This window comes from Xenopus laevis, chromosome 3S (assembly GCF_017654675.1).
Source record: "Xenopus laevis strain J_2021 chromosome 3S, Xenopus_laevis_v10.1, whole genome shotgun sequence".
In the NCBI taxonomy this organism is placed as follows: domain Eukaryota; kingdom Metazoa; phylum Chordata; class Amphibia; order Anura; family Pipidae; genus Xenopus; species Xenopus laevis.
Window position 1 is genome coordinate 22,557,715 of NC_054376.1, and position 18,208 is coordinate 22,575,922.

The 18,208-nt window shown below is 40.5% G+C and overlaps 1 protein-coding gene across 6 annotated transcripts in view; it reads left to right on the forward strand.

Annotated features, from left to right (window-relative positions):
- Positions 1-18,208, forward strand: part of ank1.S (ankyrin 1 S homeolog) — a 146,591-nt gene that overhangs the window by 60,287 nt on the left and 68,096 nt on the right. For all 6 annotated transcript variants that reach the window (XM_041587435.1, XM_041587432.1, XM_041587430.1 and 3 more), the window contains 11 exons: positions 3,037-3,135; positions 3,287-3,385; positions 7,241-7,426; positions 8,326-8,424; positions 9,684-9,782; positions 10,234-10,332; positions 11,216-11,413; positions 12,687-12,785; positions 13,017-13,115; positions 14,928-15,026; positions 17,541-17,738. In XM_041587435.1, coding sequence (XP_041443369.1) covers positions 3,037-3,135; positions 3,287-3,385; positions 7,241-7,426; positions 8,326-8,424; positions 9,684-9,782; positions 10,234-10,332; positions 11,216-11,413; positions 12,687-12,785; positions 13,017-13,115; positions 14,928-15,026; positions 17,541-17,738 — 1,374 coding nt within the window. The remainder of the gene's footprint in view (positions 1-3,036; positions 3,136-3,286; positions 3,386-7,240; positions 7,427-8,325; positions 8,425-9,683; positions 9,783-10,233; positions 10,333-11,215; positions 11,414-12,686; positions 12,786-13,016; positions 13,116-14,927; positions 15,027-17,540; positions 17,739-18,208) is intronic.

Below are 18,208 nucleotides of genomic sequence, written 5' to 3' on the forward strand. Positions count from 1 at the left end.
ACTACACACAGGGAAAATAATGGAATCATCCATAAACACATGTCCTTGCTGCTTCTCAATCTCTGATGTGAGAGAAAGGTAACAGTACGTGCACATTCCAACCCAGCAATGCTATATCTAGACTGGCTGAACAGTATTCTCACCTACCCTAACAGAAAGACGCCCATATACAAACAGGGTTGAACGGCCGGATAAAGTATATTGCTATAGTGTTTATCCGTTCACTGTTACAATTGCTATCTATCTATCTATCTATCTATCCATCTATCCAATGTTCGACTGGCCCACCAGGATAGCAGGAAAACTCCCGGTAGGCCCAAGTGTAAGTGGGCCCTCTTGCTTCTATCCATTTGGCCTATTTCATGGTCATTCCCTATTTCTTTATGGTAAAAAAAATAATAATAATATAGTAAGTAGATATAAAAGACTAGGAGAATAAAGAGATTTATCTATCATCTATCTATCTATCCATCCATCCATCCATCCATCCATCCATCATTAGAGATGTCGCGAACTGTTCGCCGGCGAACTTGTTCGCGCGAACATCGGGTGTTCGCGCTCGCCGGAAGTTCGCGAACGTCGCGCGACGTTCGCCATTTTGGGTTCGCCATTGTTGGCGCTTTTTTTTGCCCTCTCACCCCAGACCAGCAGGTACATGGCAGCCAATCAGGAAGCTCTCCCCTGGACCACTCCCCTTCCCTATAAAAACCGAAGCCCTGCAGCGTTTTTTCACTCTGCCTGTGTGTGCTGAAGAGATAGTGTAGGGAGAGAGCTGCTGCCTGTTAGTGATTTCAGGGACAGTTGAAAGTTTGCTGGCTAGTAATCGTTTTGATACTGCTCTGTTATTGGAGGGACAGAAGTCTGCAGGGGTTTGAGGGACATTTTAGCTTAGGTAGCTTTGCTGGCTAGTAATCTACCTTCTACTGCAGTGCTCTGTATGTAGCTGCAGTGGGCAGCTGTCCTGCTTCTGATCTCATCTGCTGACTGCTGCAATAACAGTAGTCCTTGTAAGGACTGCTTTTATTTATTTTTTTGTTGTTTTACTACTACTACTACTACTACTATAAGAGCCCAGTGCTATTAGTCTAGCAGTGTTGGGGAGTGGGACTGGTGTGCTAATCTGCTGCTCCTAGTAGTTCAGCAGCACCAACTTTAATTTTTTTTTTTAATATTCATTTTTTTTTTATTTTACTTTTTTTATTTTACTACCGCTGTAGTAGTGTATAAGTTGACCTTTTAGGCATTATTTGCCCTGTAGGCATTATTTGCACAGTGTTTTCTTCAACCCGCCATCTAGCTGTGTGACCTTGTTCACATTCTGTCTAAATATCCATAATATTACCGTCTCCAGAAAAAACACCGGAGTGACTTTTTTCAAGCAGCCATAATATATTTTACGTAATCCGTATCCACCGCTGTAGTAGTGTATACGTTGACCTTGTAGGCATTATTTGCACACTGTTTTCTTCAACCCGCCATCTAGCTGTGTGACCTTGTTCACATTCTGTCTAAATATCCATAATATTACCGTCTCCAGAAAAAACACCGGAGTGACTTTTTTCAAGCAGCCATAATATATTTTACGTAATCCGTATCCACCGCTGTAGTAGTGTATACGTTGACCTTGTAGGCATTATTTGCACAGTGTTTTCTTCAACCCGCCATCTAGCTGTGTGACCTTGTTCACATTCTGTCTAAATATCCATAATATTACCGTCTCCAGAAAAAACACCGGAGTGACTTTTTTCAAGCAGCCATAATATATTTTACGTAATCCGTATCCACCGCTGTAGTAGTGTATACGTTGACCTTGTAGGCATTGTTTGCCCAGTTTTTTTGGCCGCAGCCACTGAAGCACAGAGGCCAGAAAAATATGCCATATAAATGCTGAAAATAGTCATTTTTTGCCATACGTTGACTCAACGTATATGGCAAAAAATGACTATTTTCAGCATTTATATGGCATATTTTTTCTGGCAACTGTGCTTCAGTGGCTGCGACCAAAAAAACTGGGCAAACAATGTCTACAAGGTCAACGTATGGCGAAAAATTACTATTTTCAGCATTTATATGGCATATTTTTTCTGGCAACTGTGCTTCAGTGGCTGCGTCCAAAAAAACTGGGCAAACAATGCCTACAAGGTCAACGTATGGCAGTTGTTTAAAGAGAACAGTAGATTACTAGCCAGCAAAGCTACCTAAGCTAAAATGTCCCTCAAATCCCTGCAGACTTCTGTCCCTCCAATACAGAGCAGTATCAAGCAGATTACTAGCCAGCAAACTTACTATCATCTGTCCCTGAAATCACTAACAGCTCTCCCCCTACACTATCTCTTCCAAGCACACACAGGCAGATTTTTCAGATACATTTTTGCCCTTGATCCCCCTCTGGCATGCCACTGTCCAGGTCGTTGCACCCTTTAAACAACTTTAAAATCATTTTTCTGGCCAGAAATTTTTTTTTTAGATGTTAAAGTTCGCCTTCCCATTGAAGTCTATGGGGTTCGCGAACCGTTCGCGAACCGCTCGCGTTTTTGCGCAAGTTCGCGAATATGTTCGCGAACTTTTTTTCCGACGTTCGCTACATCCCTATCCATCATCTCTCTCTCTCTCTCTCTCTCTCTCTCTCTCTCTCTCTCTCTCTCTCTCTCTCTCTCTCTCTCTCTCTCTCTCTCAATCTATCTCATCTATCAATCAATCAATCAATCTATATCTCCCTTTCTATCTATATATATTCTCTTTCATCTGTATCTATCATATATCTATCTAATCTATCTATCTAAAAAAAATCCAAAAGCTGGATTTTTTGCATATAGAAAATGCATATAAGAATATTTGTAAATTAAATTATTAAAATCATTTAGTGGCTGTTGCCTGGCTGTTTATATTCCCTGCACTGGGGGTTCGGATTGTAACTTATTAAATGGAGAACTGACTCTTGCTTCATTGTTTCCTATGCCTGTTTTCAACTGCCAATGTCTGTATTTGGCTCGTTTTGCTCAGGCCCTGTCTTTCTCTTTCCTCTTGACATGACAGAAGGGGAACACGGCGTTGCACATTGCAGCCCTGGCAGGTCAGGAGGATGTAGTGCGGGAACTTGTTGATCATGGGGCCAACGTTAACAGCCAGTCCCAGGTAAGATGGTTTATTCAGTAGCAGGAGCCCATTACATTAACTGTTGTCAATGTTTTGTATTTATCTATGAAGAGAATATTGGTTAAGAATCAAACGGAATTCCAGTTGTAATATGTGATGGCTCTGAACCATGTTCCTTTCCCAAACACAGAAAGGCTTTACCCCCCTGTACATGGCAGCGCAGGAGAACCATCTTCCTGTGGTGAAGTTTCTGCTGGAGAATGGAGCCAATCAAAACCTGGCTACAGAGGTCAGTCATGTGACTCACATTATTATGTATACATTTCTACACTTATTTTCAGCACATTTCATGTATAGATTACATAGTTGTACCTGCGACTGTAGGTTGCAAGGGTTGGTTCACCTTTAAGGTAACTTTTAGTATGTTATAGAATGGCCACTGCCAAGCAACTTTTCAATTAACCTTCATTATTTATTTTTTATAGTTGTTTGATTATTATCCATCTTCTTCTGCCTTTTCCCTGATTTTAAATGGGGGTCACTACAAACAAATGCCCAGTAAGGCTGCACATTCATTGTTAATGCTGCTATTTATTGCTCATCTTTCTATTCAGGCCTCTCCGATTCATTTTCCAGTCTCTTATTCAAATCAACACATGGTTACTAGGGTAATTTGGACCCTAGCAACCAGAGTGGTGAAATTGCAAACTGGAGAGCTGCGGAATAAAAAACTAAATAACAGAAATAATAAAAAAATGAAAACCAATTGCAAATTGAATATCACTTTCTACATCATACTAAAAGTTAACTCAAAGATGAAACCTCTAAACCCCTAAACCTCTAAGCACATATAAAAACACATAGGCAGAGGGTTATTTTTGTGTATGGGGAGCTTAATTAAAAATATTTTCTACACCAATTCCTTCATACTATTCCTGGGCCAGTTACATGTATAAAACCCCTAGAGCACACGGCAGGATAACTGTAGCACTAGCTTCATAACACTCCACAACACATGACAAAATGAGTAGACTGCCAGTTTTGTACATCCCAGAACACATGGGAGAATATGGCTCAAATTCCATGAATAATGACCCAGAACTCATGGCCAGGCCAAATAATAAAGACCTTAAGTCCTCCCAAAACAGACCTCGCTTCTAAAACCTCTCTTTCCAAGCATGATTGTTTGAGGTCATCTGCTGCTGGTCTCCGTGTAGAGGGCTAAGTAGAACCGATAGTTATTTTGAGCCCTAAAAAAACAAAAAGGTTATCTTGCCCCTTCCCTCTCCACCTCACCTTTTATAATTTAATCACCTCCCCTTCCACACTTGCCTTGAGACGGGAGAGGATTTGAAACAAACAAGGGAAAGTTGTGCTCACCACTAATTTTTAAAACCATTAGGCGGGGGTGCAATGAGGCTGTGACCACAAAATACATATAGACAAATACAAGAGTCCTCTGCTCTCAACCCATTATCAATATATTTAAGACAATATTTAAGATCCAAGGATTTGAAAAAAAACAACTAGAGAGCCCCCCACCACCTTACCCGCTGGCAGCCAGCAACACCTAGCCCTAAGAATAAGAGGTCTCATGGGCCTCCATTAAAAGAACTGCAACCTTCTTTCCACCAAAATTGTGCCACCCTAGGCACCTACCTACCTCTAGCTCAGTGTTAATTTCATGTATAAAAACCCCAGCAGGATGAATGCAGTACCAACTTCATAAAAAATACTTCTGTCCTAAAATCAGCCACAACAGATTGATGTTACCCATACTCTCCGAACCCCATTAACAATCCACACACGTGGTGGTAAAGATTGGGGTTGTTTTCTCTGGAAAAAAGGCGCTTGCGAGGGGACATGATCACAATTTAAAAGTATATTAGAGGACATTATAGACCTTTTTACCCATAAAGTGGATCACCGTACCAGAGACCACCCCTTCAGACTAGAAGAAAAGAACTTTCATTTGAAGCAACGTAGGGGGTTCTTCACAGTCAGGACAGTGAGGTTGTGGAATGCACTGCCGGGTGATGTGATGGCTGATTCAGTTAATGCCTTTAATAATGGCTTGGATGATTTTTTGGAGAGACAGAATATCAAAGGCTATTGTGATACTAAACTCTATAGTTAGTATAGGTATGGGTATATATAATTTATGTGAAATTAGGGAGGGGTGTGTGTATGGATGCTGGGTTTTCATTTGGAGGGGTTGAATTTGATGGACTTTGTCTTTTTTCAACCCAAATTAACTATGGAACTATGTAACGTAGTTAGCTCTGGTTCTGAAAAAGGCTGATGTTTGGAAACAAGCCCAGAGGCTTTCTGCAAAATATAAATCTATGGATTATGATTAGACTCTGGACATCACAAGGAGATGTTTAGAAATACAGAGCATTTCATCTTTGCCAGCACACCAAATCAATTCTACATTTCTAAAACTCAGACTGCACATCTCAGTGAAAAAGAAAATAATCTGCGTATAGAAATGACAGGCATAAGAAGTAAATGTGTGTACTCTGCAATAACATTCAGAAGCACAGAACCTTTTTGAAAGCTCGGCACTGTTGGATGCACTGTAGCCTCTACAACTATTGATTATGGAGAGGTATATTGAATCCGTGGCTCTTTCTATCTCCCAGGAGGTGGATATAATTTGTCTATAATCTGAGGATCCAGGGAGGTCAGACACGTAAACTTGTAACTGTCCCTGCATCCTCTGTAATCTGCTGGGAGTTCATGTTTACAACAGCTGGAATACAATAACCTGGGTGACAAACGGCATAGTGCAGTCAGATCTTTGCTTTAATTGTCGAAGTGTTAGCAAGCGGATCAAAACTAATCTCTGATTGGTTGCTATGTTGCAGCTTTGTTTGCAAATGAGTCCTAAGGAGTTTTGTATTGCAGGGTAGCACCTTATTTCTTATGATCCATTGTCCTGTTTTTTGGCGGCTGTATGAAAAGTGACCTGAATATCAAAGTGGAAGATTAATGAGCCCCAAAGCAATCATACAGATAAAAGAACACTGCTACATAGTGCCCAGTTAAACAGTTACATACTAAACTCATTACCGTTTTAGCAAGCCTGTCTGACCCTTGGGCAAACCTGTGGGTTTCAGTTCGATGCACACATCACTACTAGGATCCAACTTACCCCAGAAACCATGTATTGATTTCAATGAGAGACTGGAATATGAATAGGAGAGGCCTGAATATAAAGATGAGTCATAAAAAGTATCAATACCAGACCAGCCTGAATCAGCACCCAATTGGCCATACTGGACAAAGCTCCACTCACATAAATCCTATTGCATTTGAGCATACATGGATATTGCTCCACAAAGCAATGTTCCCAGTATGGAGGCTAAAGACTAAAGTATGAAGGTTAGTGATGGGCGAATTTGCGCGAAATTCGCGAATTTTGCGAAAAATTCGAGAAACGGCGAAAAATTTGTGAAACGGCGCCGTCGTTTTTGACGCCGGCGCCCATTTTTGATGCCGGCGCCCGTTTTTGACGCCGGCGTCCGTTTTTCCGGAAAAAAAATTTGTCGCGAATTTTCGCGGGTGTTTCGCAAATTCGCGCCTGGCGAATTAATTCACCCATCACTAATGAAGGTTTATCACACACTGCTTGCATTTTGCAAGACGAAAAAAAAAACTACAGCAATAAGCTACGGGTAAAGGATTCGTTATCTGGAGACTCCATTATTGGAGCAAATTACAGGAAGTTCATCTCTGGTGGTTTTTCTGTTTTAATCAGTTAATTAAACATTTTTTAAATAATTTCCTTTTCTCTGTAACAATAAAAAATAACTCGTACTTCATCCAAATGAAGATATAATTCATCTTTATTGGTGGCAAATACTTCTAGTGGGTTAATTAAATTTTTTCATAATTTTTAGTAGACTTCAGGTATGGAGATAAAATTTTCAAATATTACGAAAAGGATGCCTTATCCTGAAAACCCCAGGTCCTGGGCATCCTGGATAACTGGTCCCATACCTGTACTTACTTTCTTGCATATCATACCAGTCATGATGCATTCTGTTACATGGTAACCATTCCCATGGGAATTTGTGCTCTCTTCCTATGCAACAGCAATATTACTGATCCAGTACATTTTTTTGTATGTCTCTCACAGGATGGCTTCACTCCATTGGCTGTAGCTCTGCAGCAGGGCCACGAGAATGTGGTTGCTTACCTAATCAGTTACGGGATGAAAGGGAAAGTACGACTCCCGGCACTGCATATTGCAGCTCGGAATGACGATACGCGGACAGCTGCTGTTCTTCTACAAAATGATCCCAATGCAGATGTGCTATCAAAGGTCTGGGGTTGTGATGCCTTTTATGTCCTATTTTACTAAGAATATGTGCTCTTGTTGTGTTTATATATCTGTTTATACTGTTCCCGTGCTATCAAGTACTGTAGTTGTATCAGTCTAATGTTGTTGAATTTCTGAATTATTGACACAGAAGCCTTCTAGATGCTGAGGGTTTAGCTACAACTCCCAGCAGGGTTGGACTGGGCCGGTGGGACACTGGGAAAAAACCTGGTGGGCCCCAGCCCTCATGGGCCCCTGCCGTCCCAGACCTGCTCCCCAGGCTGGCCCATAAAGACAAGTGAGAGTTTGGAGGTCTGGAGGGGCCCCCGGGGACTGCCAGGAGGGCCCCTTTGTTTTGCAGCTCCAGTGGGCCCCTTGACTCCCAGCAAAGCTTGACAACTTTGTAGATTGGAAACATCTGATATAGCACAATTGTGGTGACTGGTATCAGTAAGGGCTAAACTCCACGAGTGATTATGGCGGAAGGTGCCGGATTGGCAAAACGCATCGGTCAAGTCGGATGTAATCATTTGGGTCAAAATATAATGGGACTGATAGAAAAATCTGATGTGTAAACTACATGTAAACATTTCCATCTGACACAACACACCTACTGGATGGGAACGCTGCATGCTGCGTCTTCATCCAATGAGATAAAATCTGATGGTGTTGGAAAGACTTTTTGTTCCTCATTGAAATACATTGACTGTCGGATGTAAACACATGAACAAAACACTCCATCTGACTTTATCTGATCTCACTTTATCTGATCTGACATTCCAGCTATAGGGGGATCAGGTTTCGTAGCATCCTACAAAATCTTGTGCTGTTGCATATTATTGTGTGGTATGATCAGTGTCCAGTTTAGTGCAGGCTTGTGACATTGTGTGATTGGGTTACAGACAGGATTCACGCCCCTGCACATTGCTGCTCACTACGAGAATCTTAATGTTGCGCAGTTACTGCTGAATCGAGGAGCAAACGTTAATTTCACTCCTCAGGTAAGAAACCATGGGTTGATCCATGTATCTGTCCCTCCTCCTTTCTAACCCCCCAACAAATGAGATATGTTGGTCTGTCCCCCCTTAGTTGTCAAACGTTGATCCAGATTCAATTCTATGAGCAAATCGTATCTCATGAGTAACAATTAAGTCTATGGGAACATTCGGAAATGATTTTGGAGAAAAGTTTTTCTCATTGAGCTGAATTTGGCCTTTTTATATCTCATATCCCCTGAACTTTCTTGTTTTACATTTGCTTCTTTCCCATGTGAGTATCATTTATTCAATTTCATACAGTATTTTCTTCAATATTTTCCCACACTCTCCTCTACTTCCATTCTTTCATTCAAAGTTTAATTTCTTCATTCTCCTACATTCCCTCAGTCATATTCAGGCCCCTTTTCCACCCACCCACTACTTATCCACAACTGGACCGTGCATATGACAGTTGGTGCTGCACCTATTATGGATAAGCAGCAATCATGAATTTGCCAAGAGTACAATGCCATCAAAGATACTATCAGGGCCACACGTGTGTATTCAGACATGTCTCTAGGTCTACACCATTCACACATCTGGAATATGTAAAAGGGTTCTAGATTCTTACCTAGTTCCTCTTCAGGGCCAATGTTAGCTGACCCAATCATGGCAGTAATGAAGCATGCATTTTTGACTTTCTTTTGCCAAAGTATATTGAAAATGTATGTGTCTCTGCAAGGGGATGTAAGCCCCTCGTGGCCAACCCCCTGTGCCATAAGTTATACACATTACCTTTTACCAGGTCCTGCAGCTCAGCTATATGAAGCAGTTGCACAGCAGTTATACCTTCTGGCAACCTCCGGTATGTGCCAGAACACACTGCACAGGGACATGGGCTCTCCCCCCTCCCTTCAATTTAGGTACAACTCCTAGCTGGCCAGGCAGGGGATTTCCCACCATGTGGGATTTCAGACTATAGGGGACATACACCCTATGGATCCCTACAGGGACAATGGTAACATGTGGCTCCAAATCATTAGTCTACCTAGTCATAACACATCACAATAATTAGGGGTACAATTTGGATTTGCAAACACAACCACCACAGGAATGATGTATTACTGTTATCCCACTCTTTCCCAGTGTGTGCTGTTTCCCCTATAGCCCCTTTTTGTTATTTGAGTTACCCTCTCAAGCTTTCAATTCCTTCCCTTATAGTTTTCCTAATTTTCTAGCTTTATGAATTTTGCCCTTACAAAAAATGTTCTTTTCCTCCTTAGAACGGCATCAGTGCACTCCATATTGCTTCCCGCCGTGGCAACGTTATCATGGTGAGATTGCTATTGGACCGTGGTGCTCAAATAGATGCTTGCACTAAGGTAAGGTTATTGCTGAAACATGTGCTAGCACTTGAGTGCACTATTGGCTCTATAAGTAAATGCTCAGACATGGGACTTTTTAGGATACAGGTATGGGATCCGTTATCCGGAAACCTGTTATCCAGAAAGCTCCGAATTACTTAATGGTCTCCTATAGACTCCATTTTATCCAAACAATCCAGATCTTTAAAAATTATTTCCTTTTTCTCTGTAATACTAAAACAGTACCTTGTATTTGATCCAAACTAAGGTATAATTAATCCTTATTGGAGGAAAAACCAACCTATTGGATTTATTTAATGTTTACATGATTTTCTAGACTTAAGATATGAAGATCCAAATGATAGAAAGATCCGTTATCCAGAAAACACCATGTTCCGAGCATTCTGGATAACAGATCTCATACCTGTACTGTTTTATGTTTTGTAACAGAACTAATTCTTCATTGTAGGATGAGCTGACCCCTCTACACTGTGCTGTACGAAATGGACATATCAGAATCTCAGAGATTCTGCTGGATCATGGGGCCCCAATTCAGGCAAAAACCAAGGTACATAAAGAAATATATTTTGATTTGTCTTTCAATCAGAAATTAAGAAATATAGCTGGAAGCACTTTGAAGCTTTAGAACAAGTGTTTATATATATATATATATATATATATATATATATATATATATATATATATATATATATATATATATATATATATATATATATATAATACACAAAAGCTATGAATATCTTGTAAATTATATCCTTATAAACGGTGAGTTCTGATGTCATCAGTTATAAACGGTGAGTTCTGATGTCATTTCTGTCACATGACTCACTGAAACTTGTGTATTATAATAAATAAAGTACCCCCAGTTGTAAAATATGAGGATATTATAAGTTACCTCGGAGTTCCATGACCTGTATAAAAACACTCGGCCTTCGGCCTCGTGTTTTTATATGGTCATAAAACACCTCGGTAACTTATAATATCCTATATATATATACACACACACACACACAGAATCCATGAATATCCTTTAAATTATATCCTTATAAATTGCTCTTATTGATGTCATCAGTAATAAATGGAGCTTAGTGATGATGTTTTTGTCACATGTATTATAATAAATAAACTACCCAGTGTTGGAAAATATGAGGATATTAGAAGTGACCTTGGAGTTCCAAGACCTGTAAAAAAGCACTTGGTCTTTGGTCATGGAACTGCTCAGTGACTTATAATGTCCTTATTTTACAATAGGGGGTACTTTATTTACTATATATATATATATATATATATATATATATATATATATATATATATATATATATATATATATATATAGGTTTCTGTAAGGTTTTATATAAAGAGAGAGCATATAGTCCTACTGTAGTTTCTACATGGTTGGGTTTATGTGAATATCTTCCCCTTTATTTCAGAATGGATTGTCTCCAATCCATATGGCTTCCCAGGGGGACCACCTGGATTGTGTCCGACTCCTGCTCCAGTACCAGGCGCATATTGATGACATAACACTGGATCACCTAACCCCACTGCATGTGGCTGCTCACTGTGGTCATCACCGAGTGACTAAACTCCTGTTGGACAAGGGAGCCAAGTCAAATGCAAGAGCCTTGGTAAGATTGTTGTGTTTTGGTAGCCGAGGATGAGTAGAGTATAACAGTGCAGCCAGGTTCATGCAGCCATTACACATCAACAGTAGCTTTACTCTAATACTTTTAAGCAGTATAGAAATTACTATGAACACAGTATTACTCTTGTGCACAGTGACACCTACAGGCAGGGCAGCCATCAGGGGGGGACAGGGGGGAGAGTTGTAGCGGGCCCCGAGGGTAAGGGGGGGCCTGGCCACGCCGCACTTTCTTGATTAGCCGGGCCCCCCTGCTTTCTGAGAGCTGCTGACTTCGGAAAGGCAGGGTGGGAGCACAAGGGGAGGTATCTTCTGTCTATTACTTCCCCTTATTGGTCACGGAGTTTAAGTCCCGGTTGAGTTGCTCAGGGATTGGATAGCTGAGGTTTGAACATCTCCTCCAGCTCATCTAATCACCATGCAGCTTTACTGGGACTTGAAATTCTGTGACCAATAAGGGAAGAAAATGCTGTCACTGGAAGAAGACGCAGCCACCTGTGCTCTCCTCCTCCCTTCTGTAGTTGGCAGCTCACTGACAGCAGGTGGGCCACGCTAATGAAGTAAGTGTAAGATGGCAGGGCCCCCCTAAAGGTAACCCTTTGTGGTCCCTGTTGTGTGGTGGGGCCCTAGGCACCAAATTTATTTAAAACTTCTGGGGGGAGGCAAGTTTTTTTACATGGATGTTTAAGGGGGGCCCTGGCCACCAATTTTCTTATAACGTGGGGGGGGGGCCTGGCCACCAATTTTTATCCCCATGAAGTGTCCTAGCCACCAATATTTTTTAATGGGGGGCCCTGACCACAAATGTTTTTTTTAATGGGGGGGCCCTGACCACCAATATTTTTTTTATTTTTTTATTAACATGTGGGAACCATAGCCACCAATGTTTTTTTTTTTTTTATAGAGTGTGGTGGGGGTGACTTGTGGGGTGGGTGAGGGCGGACCTGTAGGTGGGGCTTGTGGTGGGCGCAGCCCAGAGGGCCCAGGAAATTTTTTCGAATGGGGCCCTGCGATTTCTGATGGCGGCCCTGCCTACAGGCCCTTTGTATAAACACCACAAAGATGAAAACTAGTGAAAAAACTCTTATTGACAATATTTATTCCTTTCCTCCAAATTACTACCCTGTTTACTATAGTTTCCTGCAATAATTTCCTTTTTAAAGGCCAGTCTATTGCTTCCATCCTATTATGTCATGTCTTGTACTTTTTTCTCTCCAAATCTTTTTTCTTCTGCTTTTCTGCACCTTCTCCCTATATAGAATGGCTTCACACCCCTTCACATTGCCTGTAAGAAAAGTCACGTTAGAGTCATGGAACTCCTCATGAAATCTGGAGCCTCTATTGATGCAGTAACAGAGGTCAGAAAGCATAACTTCATAATATTATCAGTTACTTGCTTTTCTCTGTGCCCTGTGTTTTCTTTTTAAGATTATCTCTTGCTTCTAATCCTCTTTTATGTCTTTGGACATTTTTTCTCAGTTTGTTCCTATGACTTCTTTTAATCTACTCTTTCAGGTGTCTGTCTTTATCCTTTATTGTTTTGCCATCAATATGTGTATGGCTTCTTTCATATCTTTTTCTCTCTACAGTCCGGGCTCACCCCTCTCCATGTTGCCTCATTCATGGGCCATCTACCCATTGTAAAAACATTGCTTCAGAAAGGAGCGTCTCCTAATGTCTTCAGCGTGGTGAGAAAACATCTGAGCCCCCATGTTATTATTATTTCTTTGCAATGTCACAGATAAAAAACTTTAATAACACCGCGTATTTATCCAAAGCAACTTTCATATATATATATATATATATATATATATATAATTTGCAAAAATGCTGGTGCAGAGTGATGGCTGAGTTTGCTTCGATGAAAAATCTGCAAATTTCCCGGAAATTCTCCAGTATATTTGCGCAGGCGTTTTGCGAATTTATTCACCGGGGCGAATCGCACAAATTCACCGCAAATTCGCACCTGGTGAATAAATTTGACCATCACTACTGGTGCACTCTAGGGGCTTTTGCAGTAAAAAAGCTTTATTAGAATCTATAGGATCCTAATAAAGCTTTTTTACTGCAAAAGCCCCTAGATTGCAACAGCATTTTTGCAAATTCTATATAATACTTCTGTTAGCACCAGGGCATTATATCCTTTTTAAGGGGCACATTTACTAAGGGTCGAATTTCGAAGTGGTAAAACTTCGAAATTTGACAATCGAATTGTGAAAGTTAGTCAAAGTTTTTTTTTTTGAGTGAATTTAGCTGATTTAGATCGAATTCAAATCTTTTGATGGATCTTAGAAATCATTTGAATCGAACTATTAAATCGATCGATCTAAAAATTTAGCCAAATACTGGCTATAGGTTCTAGGAGGTCCCCATAGGCTATATACATATATATATATATATATATATATATATATATATATATATATATATGTGTGTGTGTGTGTGTGCAGGTATGGGATTCGTTATACAGAAAGCTCCAAATTACAGAAAGACCGTCTCCCATAGATTCCATTTTATCCAAATAATCCAAACTTTTAAAAATGATTTATTTTTTCTCTGTAATAATAAGACAGTAGCTTGTACTTGATCCCAACTAAGATATTATTTATCCTTATTGGAAGAAAAAACAACTTATTGGGTTTATTTAATGTTTACATGATTTTCTAGCAGACTTAAGCTATGAAGATCAATTTTTCAGTTATCTGGAAAACCCCAGGCATTCTGGATAACAGGTCCCATACCTGTATATATATTTCCATTTTACAGCTTTCAAATGGGGGGTCACCGACCCCATCTCAAATGCGCTATAAGGCTACACGTTTTCATTATTGTTACTTTTTATTACTCATGTTTCTATTCAGAACCTCTCCTATTCATATTCCAGTCTCTTATTCAAATCAATGCATGTTTGCTAGAGTAATTTGGACCCTAGCAACCAAATAACTGAAATTGCAAACTGGAGAGCTGCTGAATAAAAAGCTAAAACTGCAAATAATAAACAATGAAAACCAATTACAAATCTTCTCAGGATATCAGTCTCTACATCATACTAAAAGTTCATTTAAAGGTAAACAACCCCTTTAAGGGTTAGGCCACAATGGCCGTTTTGGGGAGATTTGGTCGCCTCTTCTTTGCGGCGACCAATCTCCCCAAACGCCTTCCCTGACTCTGCGCTGGCTAAAATGAAAAAATGCCGGTGCTAATCACATGGGGCGATTCGTTTTCCGAAGTCGCCCAAAGTTGCCTCACGAGGAAACTTCAGGCGACTTTTGAAAACGCACAGTGTGGCCTTACCCTAAATAATCTCAGCCTACTTATTCTAAATCCTACACATGAACACAATATTATATCACAACCAATTAACCTCAGTAGCTTTTGCATGTCTTGAAAGAAATGAATTTAAGTATTTATGAACGTGCTCAGCACTTCGTCATTAGAATGACTGGTAAGAACAAGAGGTGGTAACATAACCTGATCCAGATTTTGTTGCTGTGTTACAGAAAGTGGAAACCCCCCTTCACATGGCAGCGAGAGCAGCTCATACGGATGTTGCAGAATTTTTAATCCAAAACAAAGCAAAAGTCAATGCAAGAGCAAAGGTGAGATGGCAGTTAGGATATGTTTAAAGCGAGGGATAAAACAAAGTGGCATAGCTCTCAGAGAACCAACCTCATGTAGACAGGATAATACTGATTGCATGTTTGAGAATTTATTTCATATTAGCATTAATGGTGAAGAGGAATTGGGTTTGAAATCATTCAAGATTGAATCATTGGACCACTTTTATGTGATGGAGTTAGTTGACATCACTGACTGTTGTACTTCTCAGACACTGACTGAAGTTTGTCAAGCTGTTTTCAACTTTATAAACAAACCAACCAAAGAAAACCCCCTCTAGAGAATTTAATGTGCAGGTATCAGGAAGCCTTGAATTTCTGTAGCATAATTGTGAAGAACCCCTTTTTTCCAGAAGATTATTAGAGAAGGTGAACCACCCCCTTTACGGTTATAAAAATTATCCAGCAGATTTCGAGTTACTTTTGGGTGACTTGGATTGTAATTCTAAAAATCATTTAAAAGTCTGGTGTGTATGATGTAATGTGGACCCCAGTCACAAATTATTCAAACTGGACTCGGACACAACCACCCACAGACGCTATTTTTTTTTGTGGCCACAACTGGGAATGGATGAAGTGCCCGAAGTTCCTTGCAGACAGTGGGTATCAGGAAGCATTTTTGGGTGGGGGTCCACTGGGTTTTTTTTCCCAGTGTCTTACTGGCTCCACCCGCTATGTGAGGCTATTTGCACCTTAATTAGGCTATTTGAGGTACTTAAGCGTTCTTTCCATTGCACTCGGGGATTCCTGAAAAAAGTGCCAAAAATGCTATCATGAAGGAAATACAATACAGTTTTTAAAGAAAAACTATACCGCATAACAATGTAGGTCTCAATAAAAAGATATTGCATAAAACAGCTCATATGTAAAATCCTGCTTCATGTAAACAAACCATGTTTCATAATAATGTACTTTTCTAGTAGTATGTGCCATTGGGTAATCATAAATAGAAAATTGGTATTTTTAAAAACAAGGGCCGCCCCTGGGATCGTATGATTCACTGTGCACACAAACAAACAACAAATGGCGATTCAAGGCAAGAGATTTAAAAGGGCAATATTTACTTAAATATATATATTCCGGTTTGGTAAGATTCTTTAATATGTCACTTAATATGATATAAATCTGTTGCTTAAAGGAGAACTAAACCCTACACATAAATTTTGTTAAAACTGCAATGTTTTATATACTGAACTTATTGCACCAGCCTAAAGTTTCAGCTTGTCAATAGCAGCAATGATCCAGGACTTCAAACTTGTCACAGGGGGTCACCATCTTAGAAAGTGTCTGTGACACTCACATGCTCAGTGGGCTCTGAGCAGCTGTTGAGAAACTAAGCTTAGGGGTCGTCAGCAAATTATCAAGCAGAAAATTAGGTTGGAAATTCTGATGGTAGTTGCACTAGTTTCTGTTTCTGCCATGTAGCAGTTATCCATATTAATTACTAATCAGCCTTATATTGTGACATTTCTATTCTATGTGTACTAATATATTTTGAGTGGGTCCCTAAGCTCAGTAAGTGACAGCAGCACAGAGCATGTGCAGTGAATCAGTAGAAAAGAAGATGGGGAGCTACTGGGGCATCTTCGGAGACACTGCTAAAGGGCTGTGTACAACATTTCTAGATACTTCTTTAGTTTAACTTTCCTTGTCCTTTAAATATTCATTTTGAGGGTATAGTTTTCCTTTAAGCCTGTTCATTGATCAAAACAAAATTATTGCTGTAAGACATTAAAATGACACTGATTGCTGCGGGGCAAGATATTAAATGCTCACAAACTGTAAATAAGGAATCTCACAAACCAGCAGCTGGATACTAAGAAAGGATCATTTAATAACAGTGGTGCCGAGTGCAAAGTTAAAAATACAGGGGTCTCCAACCTTTTTTACTCATTTTTATGCAACTTAAACTTGCCTCTAAGCCGGAAATTCAAAAATAATCACCTGCTTGAGACTACTGGGAGCAACATCCAAGGGGCTGGTAAGCAACATGTTGCTCACGAGGTACTGGTTGGGGAACACTGCTATAAGAGGTGGGTGGGGGGGGGCATGTAGACAGTAATGTAACGAAAGGGTACCCTGGTCTCCCTGCAAAAAAATCTTCAGAGGGGCCCAGCACACTCCGATCTCTATCTTCCCACCCGCCCACTCCCCCACACAGACTCTGCTAACCCACCCCTCCAATTTCCCCACTCCGTGCCGACTGGTGCTCCAATACCTCACCACAGGTAAGAGCGCGGCTGGGGAAGGGGGGGTTCTTTTCAGCTATAGAGGAAACTTTCTCTATAGTTACACCACTGCATGTCACATTCCTGCTCCTGCCCCATAACTTGTGCATCATTCAGGCAATTTAGATGTGCTAACAAAAGGGCAGGGGAAAACATCAGTAAATGATTCCTAAAGTGTCTAGGAAAAGGATTTAATGCCTATGCAAGTGCCATTCCCCCAACCCCCCACTTACAGGTTATTACTCTTTCTCCCTTTTTTCCATTGCAGGATGACCAGACACCGCTTCACTGTGCTGCCCGCTCCGGTCACTTGGAAATGGTGCGTTTGCTGCTTGCTAGTGGAGCTCACCCTGATCCCCCAACTACAGCAGGTCACACACCTCTGCACCTTACTGCCCGTGGGGGACACACTGAAACTGCAGAGCTCCTCTTGGATAACCAAGCAGCACACACCTCCATGACCAAGGTACAACCGCCCCAACATTCCCCTGCTAAAAACTCACAGTCCTGATTTGTTTCCCTTTACTTATTTACACAATCTTTATTTATTTTTGATGGGTGTGGGGAAAGCGTGTAGACGTTCCCCTTCCCATCCCCAAACTGCCCCATGGTAGAAAAGACAGGTCCGCCTTGCACCCATTGGCTCTACTCTTAAAGGAACAGTAACACCCAAAAACCAAATTGTTTTAATGTAATGAAAATATGTACTGTTGCCCTGCACTGGTAAAACTGATGTGTTTACTTCAGAAACACTACTATAGTTTATATAAACAAGCTGCTGTGTAGCAATGGCGTAAATTGAAAAAAGGCTATATGGCACAGGTTAAATAGTAGATAACAGATAACACCATTATGTTCTACTACAGAGCTTATCTGCTATCTCAAACACAGCAGTTTTACCAGTGCAGGGTAACACTGCGTTATATTTTTATTACT